The sequence below is a fragment of the Aedes aegypti genome, chromosome 3 (assembly GCF_002204515.2).
Source record: "Aedes aegypti strain LVP_AGWG chromosome 3, AaegL5.0 Primary Assembly, whole genome shotgun sequence".
Lineage (NCBI taxonomy): Eukaryota > Metazoa > Arthropoda > Insecta > Diptera > Culicidae > Aedes > Aedes aegypti.
The window spans coordinates 213,931,952-213,952,672 of NC_035109.1; the positions used below are offsets into that span (position 1 = coordinate 213,931,952).

At 35.6% G+C, this 20,721-nt stretch overlaps 1 protein-coding gene across 8 annotated transcripts in view; it reads right to left on the reverse strand.

The window, feature by feature from the left end:
• Positions 1 to 20,721, reverse strand: part of LOC5570026 (optomotor-blind protein) — a 425,795-nt gene that overhangs the window by 402,905 nt on the left and 2,169 nt on the right. For all 8 annotated transcript variants that reach the window (XM_021848470.1, XM_021848474.1, XM_021848471.1 and 5 more), the window contains exon 2: positions 3,523 to 6,788. In XM_021848470.1, coding sequence (XP_021704162.1) covers positions 3,523 to 4,070 — 548 coding nt within the window. In that variant the 5' untranslated portion in view covers positions 4,071 to 6,788. The remainder of the gene's footprint in view (positions 1 to 3,522; positions 6,789 to 20,721) is intronic.

Here is a 20,721-nt window from a genome sequence, read left to right on the forward strand (position 1 = left end):
GACTGAACTATAAGGCTTATCGATAGTTTCTAAAAATGAACTATGAACAAATATTTTCATCTCAAATATTCACTTAAAGCTCAACTTTCCTGTATAAATACGTTATTTATCATCCATGATCTTTTACTACCGTCGTCAGAGGAGAGTTTGGGCCAAAAATGCGTATGTCCGGATAAATATATAAACTATTTTCGTAATTTGACATGAAATCTTATTCTGAGTGTGAGAAAACTTTCATGTTTGCATTTGCAAATGCAAACATTTTTGAAATTCGTTTTTTTTATTGAAAGGAAAACTTATGAAAACTGGCCCATTATCACCCCCAGAAGTAGTTCATGCCTTGAAATTACCTCTTAATGGTTCGAAATACCAACTTAACATTTTTTTTAGAATCACGGCTTATTTTACTTGTTTTAAGGGGTTGTATGACAATTGCCAAAACCATTTTGCCAAAATGGATCATTTACCAGAAAAACCATTTTAAAAAAAAATAATATTATGTCATAACTATGCTTTACGTAGCAATACTTAAGTGTGTTAAATCCTTCAAATTGTTTGGATTTTCAGCATAAGATATTCAATTATATGGAAAACAATTGTTGCGTTAGATTTTCAACTTTTTGTATGATTAAATATTTTAAACTAATCATGTTATTATAGGCTTTCGTGCTTCGGTAATCATTTTGCAGACTATTTTATACAAGCCATTTGGTGCATTTCTGTATTCAACATTCTATAAATTATTTTCCCTTCTTCAAATATTGAGCTGTGCTTCAGAATAAACTTATACAAGGACTCACATGCTTCGTAGGAGATTTATTCTTTTTTTGTATATTTGGCTGTTCTTCTCAATTTCACTATAAATTGTCAAAACTACAGTGTTTGAAAGAAATAATAGAAAACAGTTGATGACAAAAATGGCTGCGTAGTGGACTGAAGTGAAATAAAAAATTAAAAAAAAGGAAATTAATAGTCAATGTCTGTCCCTAAATTAAGAAGCCATATTGAAAGCGAGTCGATCATGGATTTCTAAACACGACGTTTATCTGACTTGAGGGGCTCAAATGCAAAGGGGTGTAAGTGACATTTTGATCGGTTTTGAGTCAAGTGTACTAAACAAATCTACTGTTTTCAAGCATTCCAACAGTGGTTTTAAGTGATTTTTCTATCCAATAGATAAAATAACGTAATTTGTAGAAGATTGACTTTGATTGGCTTTTTTAACTCTTATAAAATTTGCATGGAATAAAAAAAATGCTGAAAAAAGTTCGGTCGATTTTTTCAAAACTAGGTTTTTGTCATTTACACCCCTCACGGCCCCAGAGTGATTCCAAAAACATAAAACTCCATGACCTACTATTCTCGTATAACAAGTGACTGAATATGAGCCAGATGTTTCCACCGTGGATCATGACCAGGTAGCAGTCCTTTAAAAATGTTCCAAATATCTCCGGTAACAGATAGCTGAAACCAACAACCAGGGAAAATATGTTTCCTTATTTTTTAGTTCTTTTTAGTTATTTGCGATATATCGCAAAGATACATTATTCAGCCAAATATCCATTCGACTAAACGTATTTGTGCCAAACATCTGGCCTTATGTTTTGCAGGCCAGTTCTACAGCAAATAATTATAATTAAAAGTTATTTCCGCCACACATCTTTCAAGTTGCGAAAATTGCATAAAATTGTATGCAAAAGATTGTAACAAAATAAACTATATAACATAGATCGACCAATCACGTTGTTTTAAACTTGTTATAATATTACAATGATTAAAATATTATTTGGCGCAATATTCACGATACTAGTGATGTGCTTTAGATGTACCGTCAAGCTACCGTGCATTTAAAAAAAAATCTGCGCTTCAAATTTTTTTTATTATTTTTTTCCAAATCATTTAAAGCGAACTAGAATACCACTACGAGGCGTACAATTATACCATAATTCAAGAAAAAATATAAAATTAGCGATATATAACAAAAAATACTAAAAAAATATGTTTACAAAAGGATTGTTAAGGTCGCCTCGTACCGTACTATGTCACCATCTACCGTGCACACTGGTGCACCAATTACCGTGCGTATAGTTTTCGTCATGATTTTATTTCGTATCTTGAAGATAGTTGGTGGAGCAACTTTATTGCTAGTAGTGTGCGCACTCAGTCTTAAGGGTATTAAAACCTTATCTTACAATGAAAGCCATAGAAAGTTGAAAAAATGACTAAATCAATAATTTTTCTTTGAAATCGTTATAGGAGGTTTGACTGTATTGTCCAAATCTTTCCATATTCACTCAAATATTAAATATGGAGTAGTTAAATCACGACATAACAATAAATCCAATATTACCTAATAATTTCAAGCCTTTTACACTAATGCACAGTAATAGGAACCATGAATATTAAAAAGGGTCCATTCACCGTGCATTTGTGTTTCGACTGAAACACAATAAAAATCAAATTTGAATAAAATCTCATGGTTCATACGATGAAATACATGTAACTAGAAGTATCTACGGCGAAAACTAATTGAAATTTTTAAAATTTTATGCTCTAACGTTAAAATGAAAAATGTGTTTTTTTGGCGTTTATACTAAAAGTTTTAAAAAATCCCATTATTATACTGAATTCACATGATTTTCACTACTAGAACCAGGTTTTTCAGAAGGCTTTGAGACAAGAACAACTTCATTCCATCAATTTTACCTTATATTGCTGACAAAATAATTTACTTTATCCACTTTCGGTAAAATATTTTGATTTAATTCAAGGTAATGCGTTATATCCGATTGATTTACCTATTGTGACATGTTTTGTCATGTCATACCTTTATCACACTGCATATTAAATCGAAAAGTTTTAAAATTTTATGCGCTACAGTTTATTTTTATCCTATAACACATACTAATATAAAAAAACATGAAAGTACTCATGATGAAGAGCTGTATGTTAATATTAAAACAATGTAAACTTCAAATAACATAACAAGTCAAAATATGTGCTTTACTTCAAATTCGATGTGTATTTGTTTATTCTTATGGATTCAGGCTCAGCCTTCAAATTTATATATTTGAAAACGTTTGTATATGTCTAGTTTAAGAAGTCTAAACTAAAACCCCTTTGTTTTTAGCTAGTTATCTCACAATACAATATGTTTTTTAAACGAAGAACAATTTTGTCGAATGAAATTCCCAGTCGCAAAAATAAAATTACTGATAACTCTGTATAGTCGGTCATAAAGTTGCTCTGAATCACCCCTGAGTCCAAAATTCAACACGACTATTTTTTTACTTTTACAGATACCTAATCTCACTTAACACATTGTATTTTTGTAATGATTTCCAAAAATTATCCATCTGTGGGTTGACACAAAATTTGTTAAATCGAACGATGGCCTCTACACCGTTCAAAGTGCCGACGGTAGTCGAAACAAAGCGCGTTTCTTGCTCCCCATCGCCTTCTGCTCGACTTTGCATTAACTCTTCTTTACACCGTTTACTACAAACTATAAACTTCATTTACCTGCCACTTTTGGTGATGACCATTTCCGTTCCCAGTTTGTGGAACTTCTCCCACAGTTCCTTGCCCTCCAAGGTAACCTTGGGATCGTCAACGACCCCGTCATCTTCCGGTTGCAGAGCCCGCAGCGGTCTCATCGCCGGATGGTGCTGATGGGCAGCAACGGCGGCCAGCACAACGTCCTCGGCCGTCGTGTAAGCGGCTCCCAGCGGATGATGTGCGTGTGGATGATGAGGAGGTAACTTCGGCAGCAGTGCTCCCGGATAGAGATGAGGTGGTGGTGCTCCGGGAGCACCCGATAGGGCCGCCAGCGCTGCGGCCGGAAAGTACGGCGAATTGGCAGTGGCAGCGGCACTTGCGGCGGCAGCTGCTGCAGCACCGGCACCAGCACTGGGGGAGTTCTGTCCTTGGGGCGGAGAGCCCGCAGTCAACAGCGACGACACGCTGAAGTCAGTGGGTCTCGGTAGCTGCAGGAATGGATGATAGGCCATTCCCTTCGCCGGCCTACTGAATTCGTCAGATTGGAGTAATTCTTGACCGTCGTATCTCATTACAACATCACCGAGAGGTCGCACCGCGTGTGTTGTCGTCGTCCTGTGGCTTACACACTCCCGCTAGCGTCGGCAGTTTTTCTAGTTCTTCACCGTAACACTGTTTCACTTCTTCAATTCACTATTTGAAGTGCACTATTTCAATATTTTTGCATTCGGCAATTAATTGCGCAATTTGTAATCACACACTTCTAATTATGCTCCCGTTTTCTCAATGTAATTGCACGGTACGTTCACAATGACCAGTTTCAATCGATAATTTATGCATGATAATTCGTATATCTTCCGTCACTTGCACTGTTTGCGGCCTTTTTCTTCTGAAACCCAGCCAGATAACATTAGCGTCGGCCGATGGTAGTATTTTAATCTGGAGCAATTAATAAGTAATCACTGTTCGCGTTTTGGCTAACACCGTCGATTCGTACGAAAGCCCCCGCGGTAGTACGCGAGATTGATACAAAGCGTACACGGTTCACTCACACTCTGGGGGTCACAGTTTGCTTGCTTCTCGGCAGCTTTTGTTGGTTTATCCTGTTTTCCGCGAAATTTCGAAGCACCAATTTTGCGCGAACAGCCGCGGATGATGGTTTATGAGAACACGCGCGAGTCATGCAGCACCGTAGGGCTAATGGGGGCTACGCCACCGGAACCAAACCGCTGAAGCTACCGCAGAAACGCGCGCGCGGCGAAGGTCGTAAAAAAATGCGTGCCGTGTCGTGAATTACCGTGACACTCTCGCACACCCACAAAGCAGCACACGGTGGGCACAGTGATTTCAAGCACGATAGTGGGGCTACGGGGGTGGGTGGTTGGTGCTAGTGGTGGTGGTGGCTGGTGGGTACGCTCACGGCGCGGGGGAGGCTGCGAGAATCACACGAGAGCGAGAGAAAAAAACGAAACAAAAACTACAACAACAACAACGATGCTAACTTCACGCCGGCCGTGTATGAACTGGTTACCGCTGCTGCGACAAACTAAGCGCTTGGTGTCTGGTTTTTGGTGTCTGTAATCACACCTTTCGTGTTGAGCTGGTGTCGGCCGCACCCCTCTGGCCTCTCACTCGCACTTGCACATACACACTCTTGGACGCGGGGCTCGAAACGGTCAGGCCACTCCCTCTATTTTGTGTGATAATCTTCGCGGATTGGTGTGTCGCAGCCAATCGGTACACTAACATCGAGGGGGATTAGAGGCAAAAACTTTTGTGTGAATTTCTCGTCGTCACCAAGAAGAGGACAAAAACCGGTCTCGAGGATATCTGCCGAGCTACGAAGACGACCTTTTCTGGTGTCGTTGGATTAGTGTGTGGTGTGAACAGTGGACTCTAAACCCCGGACGTCGGGCGGAAAGGGGGTGATTTCGATTATCACAGAAGGCTTTGACTTTATTTTTCTCTTGCCTCTCTGCTCTCAAGAGTACTAGCGCTTCTTCTTTAGCTTGGCTTCAAGACATTGCCTTGTGTGTGTGCATTCAAGCAGTTATTTATTTTCTTTTGACGCCGTTGTTTATTATTCTTTCGATCTCTCCCCCTCTTGGATAAGTTGTGCAACTGTAGTTGTATGTGTGCTTTTGGGACACTCTTTCCTAGGTGATGATGCTCTTATTTATTCTCTCGTGTGGTGTTGCACCCGCGGTTGACATACTCACACCAGCTCGGATAAAATGTAATTTGATATAATCTCGCCGCACCAACACCGAGGAAGGCTTCCGTTCACGCTATGATGGGTGCAAAAAATAAAAACCGAACGACGAGAAATATGCTTACAATTTATGCGCAATAGAGACACTTTTGTTTGGCGCTTCGTCTTTGTCAGTCTCACAGTCTTCTCCGTACACGTGTGTCAGTGCTTTGGTGTCTGTGTGATTCGTTCGTGTGACAACACTTCCACTCTCGTTTCCCTTCCTAGGTCTATGAAGTTATTAGAGGATTTTTACACTCTCACCACGACGACGAGTGGGGTATATTTGCACTGACGACCCATCTTCTACTCTTCTGCCCCCCTCCTTTTCGCCAGAAAACCATGCTAGAGAGCTGTAGGTAGTAGGCGATAGATGGTTGGCTGGCTGTGGTGCGATACAGTGGTGGAATCGACACTTACATTTCACCACCTCCACAACGTTGATTTTCTGCCCACTGCCACCCACAATCGACCGCCGGCACTTCTGGGTGGGAGTGCTGTAGACTCAGCAGAAGCACTAGTGGCATTACCCACACCCGCAGATTGGCGTAAAATTTACCAAATTCATTATTACACTCGAAGCTGTGATTTTTCTCTCGGTGCGTGCGTGAGGATATCGCTGCTTCGTTACTTGTTCTTCTTCCCCGGGACGACTTTCTCTTCCTATTCGTTCTTCCTGCGGGCGACCCAGCTTCCCAAAAAAAGCGAGGAAAAAATGGATGTGAGTTTTTCGCTTCAGTTGAGCTGAATTTGTCCGAAAACAATTTTGGGCTTTATTGATTTTTTGTCTGTGTCTTCACTATACTGCTTCTTCTATTACAACACTCTACTTTCTGTTAAACGAACGGGAATTTCTTCTTTTTTCCTGGAAAATTTATTGTTCGACGATATCGTCTTCAGTTCACATTTCCTTCCAGACTGAGGGCAGCAGCATCACATTGTTCCTCCGGTTGGAAGCGAAGAATTTCTTACAACGATTGATTGGATTTCTTTTCTTTTTCTTCCCGTTATTGAACGATCCGATCCGTTGTCAGCAGTTCTAGTTAGGGGTTGAAGGAGAAATGGTTGAATGATCTACAACACAATAGATGGCAAAACAAACACGTTTAACGTGCGAATCAATTTCAAGGTGTTCAGATGTGGCTGTTTCATGGCATATCTTGTAGTGTGCCTTAATTTCTCTTAGACAACACTCAAATGGAAAATCTGATACATTATGTGGCATACATTTTAAAACGTTCAAAAGTTCATTTTAACACAACACTACGGAAAATACCGAAAGGGTTGCTGAATCCATTGCCAGTCTCAAAATTATCATAGCGCGCCTAGGATTGGCTGTTGAAAATGCATTATTGAACTATTTCAGCTAACTTGCATGCATGTTTACCAGCTTTAACGGCGATGAATTTGCTTTATTTACCACACAATTCCAACTGTTTGTGCTTAAAAACACTTATCAACAGGATTCATAATACTTTCTATGCTCATGAGTTAATTTTTGATGAATTAGAAAAGTATTGTATCCAGCCATGTAAAAGAAACGCAAAATTTAGTATGAAAACTCTAGATTTATTGAAAAAAGGTAAATCGAAATTTTATCGCGCAGTTCAAACGTAGCATGCATGTTTGATCGGTTTAAAAAATATCGTAGTTTGAATTTCATATGAACGTTAACCAGTAGTACAACGTTGGTGACCTGTAATTCAAAATTGTGACGCACTGGAACTTTTCTGAGAGCAGCATCGGGTCAATCAAATTTACTAGAAACACAGGATTTGATCCTTGAGACACGCAAAAAATCGATAAAGTTAAGATTCGATGTGATATAAAGTACAGGGGACATGAAATGGCAAGGTATCGGGTGAATTTCAAAATTGATGAAAAATTATATTATGGAAACATTTCTTAACTATACTCAACATAAAGGTTCCAATAAAAATTACAATACATTTGAAAAAAATCTCTGCCAGAGTTGACGTTTATGCATAGGTTTATGTCTTCAAACAGACTCTGTTCTCGATACATCATAACATGCTGAATTATAAAACTTTTGTCGCACTGGTCACATGAGTTGATACGAAAATCAACTCCATTGTATTTAGTATTTAATCAACTCTGTTTTCCATCATGCAAATTCGTGCACCGATATCGTAAAAGTTGTAATTGTAATTGTAATTTATTAACTTTACGATACCCTGGCAGTTTACAAACTATATCTCAGGTCAAGGAAACGAACGAAGTAAATTTGGATATTAAACATTGGAAACTAAAAGTTTACTACGCAATTGATTTAAATTATTTAATGGTTGATTATGCAATACTAAGGCACCACGTAAATCATTACACATCGATTTCAACTCATGTAACCCATAAGACAACGATTCGAACTCAATATAATTTTTAAACCATACAAGGGACAATGAGAATGATGATTTTTTGCAATTACTCATCGTAATAGGATGTTTTTCATCACGCTAATCTGTCATGAAACGGCCTACCTTCCTGCACTGAAGTATACAGTACAGGAATAGTCATTACGCAACTGAAACCAGTGCAGTAATGATTCATTACGTAACGCTTTCTCATTACGCAACTGTTTTGAGTTGCGTAATGAATCATAACACAACAATTTTTCAGAAACTATAGAATTATTGTGAATGCATTCCGATATAATTTCTGATACCCTTAAGTGATCTTCCACGAAATTGCAAAAATGTTGTACGTAACTCGTTTGCAGAACTCGACTGTAGCAGCTTCGTGCTGTAAAAATCATCATTCAGCAAATATGGAACAATACTATTACTACTATTACAGTACATAGTCTGTCATTTCAAAACTCTTATGAGTTGCATAATAGTAGTTTACACAACAAGTTGCAGAAAGATGTTTTTACAGCACTAGTCGTACATTTATCCAACGAGGCTTGCCGAGTTAGATAGTTCCGACGAGTGCTGTAAAAATCGAACCCTGCAACGAGTTGCGTACAACATTTTTTGCAATTTCGTTGAAGACCACTTAAGGGTATAAGAAATTACATCGCCATTATTTTGCAATTTTAAAAATTTGTTGCATAATGATTCATTACGTAACTGAAAACAGTTGAGTAATAAAAAGCGTTGCGTTGTAGTAATTACGTTATTGATTTCACTTGCGTAATGACTATTAATTTACTGCATAGTTCAGTACAGGAAAGTAGGCCGTTTCATGACAGATTGACGTGATGAAAAACAGCCTATTCTAATTCGAAAATGCAAAAAGAATCATTACACAATAATTTTCAGAAACTAATGGTGAATGCTTTCAGATATGATTGCTGATACCTTCAATTGATATTTTACGCAATTGCAAAAAATGTTGTTTGCAACTCGTTGCAGAACTTTATTTTTGCAGCGCTAGTCGTAATCTGAGAGAAATGAGACAGCTTACTGGCAGTTGGCATGTTTTCTTGCCTTCTTTCTTTAACTTTTGGGTTGTGCACAACGGTCAAAATTATATTCACTTTTTAATAACAAGAAGTGAATATAAAAAAGAAATGAATATGAAAAAAAATCGATAGCAGTTTGCCAACACACAACTTCATTTAGGTATTCAACTTGTTAAAAGGTGAAAACATCGGAAAACACCTAGAAATTTTAATTAGGTTTATTTTAATTTTGACGGTTTTTCACATTCTGCCCTTCGATTATACAGTTTTCCAGTGACAGTTGGTGACAGGTTCCCTTGACTTTTGGAAGCTTGCAATCTAAGCCACCTGTCTCCTCTCCCTCAGGTAGTGATGTACGATTCGTGTTAATTTTGCAATTAGTTATGAAAATTACAATTGTAAATTCTGATCAAAACAAGCAGTTTTCCATCACGCAAATCTGTGATGCTACCAGTGAATGCAGCTGAATTCGATCTTGAAAGCAGTATACAATGATCTTCAAAGCAGCAGCCTGAAGCTGCTCTGAAACGCCCCGTTCAGCTCACATTTGTGATCTTCGATTCAACGTACAAGCCAAATAAATAAATCACCGTCAAATTTCATTAATATACACTTCATATTTTTTAATGTTTTGAAAACATAAAATAAATACATTTACATGGAGTTTTGCGGAGTATGAATCAAAATTATATTGGGTTCAGCTTTTTAGCTCTTTTGGGTTTAATTTTTTGAACTGAACAATGATCAAGTCTATTAGATCACTGAGTTTAACAAATTGAATTAGAAAGTAAGCTGAATGCGTTCAATTACAACACTGGATGTAACAGCCTGATATCTGTCATGAGTTATGTAATAATTCATTATGAAACTGAAATAAAAAGTTGCATTATACACAACGATTTTGAGGAATTCAAAAAAGAGATGTATGTCTTCCGATATTATTTTTAATACCTTTAAGTAGCATATTCCTAAATTTCGAAAAAAAAAGTTGTACGCAATTATCATGTTTTATAGCACTAGATGTTATTATGCAAGTTTGGAAGCCCGGTGCTGTGAAAATTATCATTCTGCTTTTTGTTGCGTTATAGAAGTTTACGCAACAAGGTGCAGAATGAAAATTTTTACAGCACAAGTCGTACGTTTATTCAACGAGGCTTGCCGAGTGCTGTAAAAACCGAATTCTTCACTGAGTCTAAATCTAATCAAGAATTTCTTATGATTACAAAGGACACTGATTTCTTCGATCGCCCGCGTCTCTACCGGTAGATTCTGAGGTAGGATATTTATGTTCTGAAGAGGCATACAGGATGGACATCTTCATCTGATGCTGAAAGATACGTCGGAAATTCCTATATAATACATATTCCCATTTCATCATGCCAATTTGGCTGAAGTATGCAGTGCAGAAATAGCCATTACACAACTGAAACCTGTGTTGTAATGATTCATTACGTAACGCTTTCTCATTACGCAATGCTTTCTCATTACGCAACTGTTTTAAGTTGCGTAATGAATCATTACACAACAATAATTCAGAAGTTATAAAATAATCGTGAATGTATTCCGATATAATTTCTTATCCCGTCAAGCGGTCTTCTACGAAATTGCAAAAAATGTTGTACGTTACTCGTTGCAGAACTCGATTTTTACAGCACTCGTCGTACTTATCCTACTCGGCAAGCCTCGTAGGATAAATTTACAACTCGTGCTGTAAAAATCATCATTCTGCAACTTGTTACGTAAACTACTATGTTAATTCTACAAAAGAAGAATAACTTATTGTACTTAGTTGAACTCTCCATTTTGTTCTAAAAATGATAATAACTCAAACCCTAGAAACAAGTATTCATAGACCTCTCCATGTTTCTAAGATTGATAGTTATATAAATCACATGTGCTCCATTATGTTTACTAAAGGCGTTGCATAATGAACCGTAACGCAACTAAAATGCGAAACAGGGTATTCTACGATAATATCCCATTTTTAACCATGTTACGAAAAATACATTAAATATGAAAAATATCACACATCTCTTCTTTATGTCGTCTATAATTTGACACAATTGCAACTTTTTCGATTTTTCAAACAAAATGGTCAAATTAGGTAGGCTAGATCTCAATAACTTATCGACCTTTACGAATAACGGTTTGATTGAACTGAATGTTTGGCAAATTTCAATTACTTACGTAACTCAGGAATATCTTTATATCATTTAGACAAGATGGACAGGCATTTTCAGATAACTCATTTATAACTTTTCGTCAATCTTTTTTCTTTACTCTGAACAGTATACTGCTAAAATATAGTTGAAATCCGTTAAGAATTCGCTGAGCGGATATAGTTTCAGTATTTTTTCTTTCACTCAGGCCTATAAGGGTTGAAGTCAGTTTCACGTTTTGCATCGCATGCAGTTTCCAAAGACGTTGTTACATATTTTAAACCCCATTTGATTGAAAATCACGGAAAACTATATTTTTCCCATTTTTTCACACTACTCCACGTTTTTATACAAATAATTACTATTAAAATCAGTAAAATTATTATTGTTTTGACATGTACATTTTACTGATACAATTATGTTTCTCTTATCTTGCTCTATTCTCGTTATGGAATAAATTAGGACATTTCCGTATTCTGCACAAGACGAGACTATTAACAAATGATTCCTTTTCATTTTTTGCATGGAAATAACTATTGATACCGTTTTAAATCGGCGATGTCTAAAATTTGGTATTATGAATCCATTTTTGTTGACTGTGTGCTATCTGGTTCTCTAGATTTCAGCTGTTGAAAATTTAAAGCTTCATTTTCGCCTTACTGTGGATCTAACGCATCTCAAGTAGATTCTATAAATCATTCTATCCTATGAACATAGTCCCAGAGGGTTTTTGTGTGTCTTTGATATGTATTTGTTGAGTGTAGGAGATTCAAATGGACAAGAGAAAAAAAGATCAAGTACCTATTGAAAGCTTCTTTAAGTTCGGTTGTTTTTAAAAGTTCATGTATATCAAATTACTATCAACTTTTATAACTCGATATTGAAGAAGCAGTAGAGTAACGGAGGTATTGAGTTATACAAAAAAGTGCATATGCGGTTCAAGTGACCATTGAAGTATCCATGAAAATCAAGTTTCTCTATGATTCTGTAACTCGTGTTATTGAGAGTCGACTGTATTTAAATAAAGTTCATAACATGAAGAAGTTCCCAAAACAAAAAAAGAAAAAATCATTTCAAAAATATATCCTGAAACTCTTCTAACAAATTCTCTGGAAACTTCACGTATTACTGTCACGTATTAGCAGTATTTTCTTCATGACCCTCTCGAAAATTCTCTTCAGGAATACCTTTGAACATTCTTCCAGAGATTTCTAGACAACTTTTTCAAATGATCTCTCCACATATCCTACAGCATTTTTTTAAAGAATTACCCTTAACATTTTCCTGATAATATTCTAATATTATCTTTTGGGACATTTTACAGAATTTTCAGAGTTTTCAGTGATTTCTCCAAATATTTAATCATTAGTTCTCGCGGAAATTTAAACTGAAACCGCTTCAAGCATTTATTTAAGGGGCTTTGCACGGTTATCGAATAATTAATTGTGGAACTATATGTGGGTGGGTTCCGTACAGAAATGTCTTGAAGTTGTTTTTATGCTTCCTTGAAGAAATTCCCGTAGAATCTTTGTAGGAAATTTCTGTAGAAATGCCTGAAAAATATATGAATCATTTCTAAATATAGACATGGCGGTAAACGTGCACCTCTCCAACAAGGCTATGTTGTGGGTCGATGGTTCGGTATACACCGATCGAAAATGGAAATTGCATGATAAACAAATGCAAAAACTCTCAACTGACAGAGAAAAATTTGTGTTTGATAAGATTCCATAAAACCCCTAAATCAGGGCCACTGCCATTTTCATGAAGTTAGATACGATTTTGATTTTTTTACCAAGAATGAATGAAGATCAAATAAAGGTTTATTAAAATAAAACACTTACTCCTTTCTTCTTTGTATAATGAAATGAATGTTTTACCTAGTTAATTACACAATTTTAAAAGAATTCAAGTCGGAAAAATTAAGTAGTGATATTCAATATCAATGATTTAAAATTTGTAATACAGTTCTCAAGAAAACTTGAAAAAAATTGGCATTTATTTTTGTGTTTTGTGTTTTGGCATTTATTTTTGTTTTTTTGGAACGAAGAACACCATAAAATTCGTCTAAAAAGCTACATTATATATTGGTAATCTGTTCTAATAATCAATTAATGCTCCCTACTAATTATTGTCAAAATAAGCCATCTAGTACCTACATTTGAATAGGTTTCGGCACAGATGTATTGTATTAATCCGGTAGTAAAATGATGTGAGTTCTCAGCTATTTCCGTAAAATCTAGATTTTAATTAATATTTATTTTTAAACCCGCAGTTGTTATCTGTACTATCTTCAGAAAGTAAATAAATGGTATTACCTATATAAATTTTTTTACTATTATCTTTGGTGGTTTTCTAGCCCCATACGAGTGGCACACTTGTCCCGTGCCTCGTTGGAAAACCTCATAAGTGGAGACGTTATGAAAAATTCCGTGTTTATTATTTTTCAAATTCAATTACCAAATTTTTAGTTATGGGACATTCAGTAGACAGAGAAAAATCGACTATAGAAAAACATTAAGAAAGGATATTGAGCAATCCCATTAGTTATGAACTTTTTTTATTTAGATTCTTAGAGGCCGGTATGTACTGCTATTTTTTAAGGTTCCAGTGTTATAATTGCAAAAATAATGGAATAAAGGTACTCGGGTCATATGGCCATCTGGTGGAGTTCCTGGAAGCTTTTATGGCAAAATTCGAGTAAGAATTTCCAGAGCAATCAGCAAAATAAAGACCGTAATGAAAAAGGAGCCTGTTTCTTAGCTTAATGATACATAAGCATTTTCTCAAGAGTTAACTGAAAGCTTCCTTTGCCAAATCCCAATTTTTGCATTTGAATGTCGTGTGGCAAGCATAAAGATACTCTGTGTAGAGGAAAATTCCAGCAAAACCTTGATCGTTATGCATTAGAACTCATTACTCTCCTGCTGAATAACAGCGCGTTTATAACTATGGCTATTTGAGCACCTCCTCCAGAAAATCTTTTAGTAATTGCGTCCAGTAGCTTTGTCAGACAAATTGTAACACCGTTGAAGGTGAGAATATGCCAAGAAGGCGTGTTTACTAATTGACATTTTGATAACTTTTGTAATTTTTCTTCCTAATGCTCATCTTAACATGAAAATACATTCATTACACTGCGGAACACGTTTTTGTCACAAACATCAAAATACCGTTTTTTTTTCTCAATTAAGGGTTGCTGAACTAATTTCCGTTTTCAAAAATATCATGGCACGTCCAGTTTTTGAGATATTAACAATTTAAAATGCAAAATTTGACTATTTCAGCCAACTTGCAAGCAAGTTTGCCAGCTTGTAAGGCAATTTGATGGCTTAAATTGGTACACAATTCAAACTGTATGCGTACAACAATACTTATCAACAAAGTTCTTAATACTTTCGATGCCCAAAAGTTATTTTTGGGTTGAAACCTTGGTTGAAAACGGATGGTTTAGAAAAGTATTGTATTTTGCCATATAAGAAAAACGAATAATTTTGCATAAAGACTGCAGGTATCTTGAAGAAATCGGTTCAATCTAAATTGAATCGTGCAATTTTATCCAAATTATATCTTAAATGAAAGTCTATGCATGCTTAGTGTATTTGATCACAAAAAAGTTTAATGAATCATACTTTAAATTTCATATAACGATAAATAAAAACTGCGTTCTATGTAACTTTTACGACCTGTAGCTAAAAATTGTGACGATCTGGAACATTTCTGCGAATGGCAACAGATACAGCATCCCCAAACCTACTAGAGACACATAATTTGATCCTTAAGACACGCAAAAATGTCATACGCTGTATTACCTAGTAATGCTTTTGCAAATCTATATAAATAAAAATGGAGTGGTGTTTGTATGTCACGAAATGGCTTATGAACGGGTCAACGGATTTGTATGATTCTTCCTTCATTTTGTTCGTCAAGGGTTCCGACGTGTTTGTGTGTATTAAAGTTCTAGGATATTCACCGAAAAGTCGAAAAAACGAGAGTGAACGGAACTGTCATTTTGTATGGGACGGTTCATAGCGGTTTTCAACAGCCTACTTGATGGCAAGACGAAGTTTGCCGGGACCACTAGTGCTAAATGAATGTTAATTTTTTCTGACTTTTCATTGGATAGCTATTGTATTCTCACATTTTCGATGGATTGACCTTCAGTCAAGCCTTAAAGTTAGATTTTATATGGGATCCTAAAATGGCATTGCTGAGTTTCATTCACAAAAAAATGGCTCTAAAGTTGGTTTTTGTCACTTACATGCCTTTGCTTCTAACCCCCGCAATTGGTTTACGTCATTTTATTATAGTTTCACGCTTTATCTATTGTAGATATCTAAGGCCGTTATCAAGTAGTGTAAGGTGGAGCAGAAGTTCGACCTTAGTCGTATAATCAAAGTTATCAGAAAATCAAAGCAGTTGAAACAATATAAAAACCATACAGTAATACTTTAACATATTGGCAATAATTTTGCTGAACAAACTTGTGTCAAAATATTTACCTATTTTTAGTTACAATAGTTTTTGAATATAATGTCTCAAACGAACATTTGCCCCATCGGTGGGGCAAGAGTTCGAATCTAGTGCAGGGCAAAAGTTCGCTGGCTAAAACTAAAAATATTGATATTTTTATGACAGGCATACTTAACACCAGTCGTAATTTTTTTTTTTTCCTAAAAACACGCACTAAATGTTTATCAAAAAATTGTCCAAAACAGGGTTAATTGTAATATACCCAAAAATGTCAGTTTTTCGCAAAAATTAGTGATGAAATTTTAGTGACATTATTGCACGACCAGGCAAATTTTATTAAATATGAAGACAGCATGTGGAATTTAATCAATTTGCAATTTTTCCGTGAGTTCATACATGGGTCGAACTTTTGCCCCGCTGATTCGAAACTTTTGCCCGACTATGGGAGAAAAAAAAAATTCCAAACATTTATGCAAAAACTAATACACCTCAAAACATCCTTAAGATAGGCCTTAAAACATTGAAAAAGACTTTATCTTTATATGGTTCCATGCAATAGTAGTTTGACCAAAAATTACAATATTCACGTCGAAAAACAACAAGAAGCCATAACTTTTCCAGATCTCAATCGATTTTGTTGTTGCGATGATGTTTGGAGAGAAAGTATCATACTTAAATAGCATGGTAATAGTATGGTAACGTGTACAATCGCTTGAGAACTCGCTCTATAAAAGCGAGAAGTAGAAAAAGGAAAAAAAAAGAAATTCGGAGATTTTCAGACTTGTACCGAATATGAAAAATACAAAAAGATCAGAAAGATCAGAAGATTACTGATCTGTAGTTGTGGGATGTGTAGTGATAACACTCATTTTTCGGTAATGCAGTCTTTATTAAGATAAACTTAACTGCTTATATGCTCGACGTTTAGACACAGGTATTGTGTCTTCCTTAGGGAGCAAATGTAGTTTTCATCTTTTTGTCATATGTTTTGTCTAACTATAACTGTATTATGTGGGTTTTTTTTCGTATATAACTACGAAAATCACTATCTTTTTATAAAAATCTTATCACATATTGCCGGTACAAGTTATGTATAGAAATTACAGTGATTTTTGTAGTTGTGTATCAAAAAACAAACCTCCATCAGACAGTTATATTTACACAAAACATAGGACACAGAATGAAACTTATATTTACACCCTTAGGAAGACACAACACTCATGTCGAAACTTCGGGCAAATAAGCACCTCATTTAGGACTACGTTGCTGGAAGATTAGGATTTAACGATACAGTCGATACCTAACAAATAAAATGTAGTGAAAACATATAAAAAATACTTGATTAGCCTTATATTTTGCCAACTCTAGAGGGGTGTGGGGGGGGGTCTGTTAACCCCCAAAAGCCCTCCTTGATTGCGCCACTGTGTGGTTCTAATAGCTGGATCTCGACACTAGGGATACCGGGGGCAGTATGAACACCCGGGGTAGAATGGACACCCCCTGTATCTTGGCATATGCAAAAAATTTTGCACTTTAAATGCAAACAATATTTCAATTGCCTGTCGGAAAAGTGCATTATTCACTAAAATTTCAGAAAAATGGTTCAAATCATTGATTTTGAACCGAAAAATTGAGCATGATTTTATTGGGTTCGAAAATTATAACATTCACACCTAACCAAATAAGGTTCCAGAGGCAAATAAATGCACGTTGGCCGATAATGTAGCTCTTGATTGAATCTTCAATTATTTATGCTATGTACAAAAATAAAGTAGATTTTTCCTGCTACTTTAAGACATTCAAAAGCTTATATGAAAATTTCATGTTCTGTTGGGGCAATATGGACACCGGGTGACATAGTAGAACTGATACTTTAAAGAGATAGAAATATAACTCCAAACACAAAATTATCCAAAAACATTTAGCATTTAATGCAATGATTATGATGCGGAACCACAAATCGGTTGAAAATCGTCAATTCTGGATTAAAACTAACCTGGAGGCAATATTGAAAGCATCTCTACGAAAAATGTCTTAAATTGGTTTTATTCATATTTTCAGCGACACAGTGACCTGCCACTATGGTTTCCTGAATATGTACTTCATTTTTTGACGTTCTGAGAATGATCGCGGGAGATTTTTGCTATTATCGTTAAGGTGTCCATACTGCCCCATGGGGGTGTCCACTTTGCCCCGCTAGCTTGATGATGACTACCAAATGTAAGCTTTTTTTGAACCCTTTTTTGGAAACTAAATATTTTTGTCCAAATTATGCAACAATGTTTAACAAATGCTTAAGATCTCTAAGAAGCATACTGCACATAAAAAACAGTATAATATTCATGTCTTTACAGCCAAAATAGGCAAATTCCTTAGGGTGTCCATACTGCCCCGTGTCCCCCTACTCTGTAAAATCTTTTTTTTTTTAATCTCGAGGTCTGCCACTAAAAACCCTAGTTTGTGACTAGATTTAAGGTGAAGATGCATCGAAATCAAAGCTTTCTGGAGAACCAGATAACCAGATAACCGTTTGGACTAAAAATTTGATAGATGTGTCATCCGCCGACGATGACCAATCAATCAAATTTTAAGCCCAAACTGTTGTCTAGTTCTCTAGATTTATGCTCTACAAAATTCGAGATTTGGCTGCGATGCATATTCATCTTAAAACGTACCCTGAAAACACGTGTGTTGGTTGATTTTCGCTTACAAATAATACACCGACCACTCCATGTTGTCCTTATCGGTAGCTTAACAGAATATAATTGCGCCAAATCATCTCATCAACATCTAATAAAGTCTCTATTCATCTATTTTATGGTTAAAGGTTGTAAAAATTCTCGATTCATTACTTTTCAAAACAACATTCGAAATGATCGGGAATGCTACAACAGAATCGTGCTTTTCAAATCTATTGTTCTCTCTCCCTGTTAAGCTATTCAAAATGCATCAAATTCTTAGGGTGTCAACAATTTGCAACGTTTCATCAAGCTGCATAGAATTTATTCAGGAGAAATTGACTTGGTACGTGTTGCCCCGATAGTGCATATTACAACAGGAATCCCTATGCGCCTCTTGTACTTTTAGGTTGCTGAATCTGATTCCGTTCTCATACATATTCCAGCACGTCACAATTTTGAGCTACAAGTCGCCGAATTTGCATAAAACACTGATTTTATTGTTGTTAATATGAATTTTAAAGTATGATTAACCAAACTTTCAAAGGATCTAATCCACCAAGCATGTAAAATAGAACTTCATCTTTTATTCTTTGGTATAAACTGTACGATTAAATTTAGGCTAGATTGACTTGTTCAAGATGCTTGCAGTGTCCGTACTAAAATCATCGTTTCTTTTATATGATGTAATATAATACTTGTCGAAAACATCGTTTTAAAACTTTTGAGCATATGAAAGCATTGTTGGTAAGTATTTTTTACCATAGATTGGAGTACCTTATACTTTTTAATTCCGCCCTAAATGCTTATCTTTGATAGATACGCTTATTTCGACTACCATTTGCAGTCTTCTTCAGTGTCAGTTATTCGTATCCACTCTGGAAGAAGACTGCAAGTGGTAGTCGAAATACGCGTAGCTGTCAAAGATATGCATTTAGGGTGGAATTTAAAGGTACAAGGTACTCCGATCTACTTTTTAGTTTAGATTTAAAGATTTATTGTTTATAATTTTTAATCGTAAACTTCAAACTATAAATAATAAAAAATAAATAATAAACTATAAATAATAAAGCATAATTGGTTAACAAATTGTCGTACAATCGAGCTGTACCGTTCTCCGGTATAATATTTTTGTTGAAAATTGGGAAATACACATCTTTCAAGTTTTATATTTTTTAAACATTTAGAATATTTATGGAAATTTTAAATGGAATCGTTTTTGGCGATTGCATTTGTAGCAAAAAAACTGAATTTTACTTTTTTCTTCTTATTTGATTAGTTCAACGGAAAATATTTATTAGAACGTTTTACGAGCTAGGTCATTCCGATCAATGTTACTCCATTTTCCTGTTCTAAATTTCCTTTTTTTCAGAGTGATCATTTGGTTAAAATTGCAAATCAAGGCATATAACTTCATTTCGTTCAAGTTTTTTCCTACAAAAAAAGTTTAACTTCAATGTTTTTGTACGCAACTACTTTAAAATATAAATTGCGTTGAAATTCTACGAAATATAAGATTTATTCTTTTCCAAAAACTTACAGTGATTAATTGCACAGATGACACTAACACGACTAAATGCAATATAGTGGGTTTATTCAAGTTTCCACTTCCATGGAACTTGAGTGCGGAGTCTGATACGAGGGAAGATCTGCTATTATAATCATTTTATCGAACCGTATGGTTGTTATGAAAATCAACTACATTTGAACGCAAATAGTTACTCAATATTATGTTTTGGCAATTTATTTTGGAACAAATGTTAACGACATAAAGAGCAGAAATATTGAAAAACTATTGTGAAATTCCAACATACATTGTTAGAATAATTCAAAGTTATCTGTCAAATCGTACACTTCAGGTTAATTATCAGAAATCCAGATCTGAAAGACTTCCTGTAAGAGCTGGTGTTCCTCAAGGCAGCATTTTGGGACCAATATTATACAATATTTTCACATCTGACTTACCTGAGTTACCTCAGGGATGTCAAAAATCTTTGTTTGCGGATGACACAGGCCTCTCCGCCAAAGGACGAAGCCTGCGTGTCATCTGTAGTCGATTGCAAAAAAGTTTGGATATTTTTTCTTCATACTTGCAAAAATGGAAGATTTTTCCTAATGCTTCCAAAACTCAACTAATAATATTCCCACATAAACCAAAATTTCTTTATTTGAAACCTTCAAGTAGACATGTTGTCACGATGAGAAGGATTCCAATAAATTGGTCAGATGAAGTTAAGT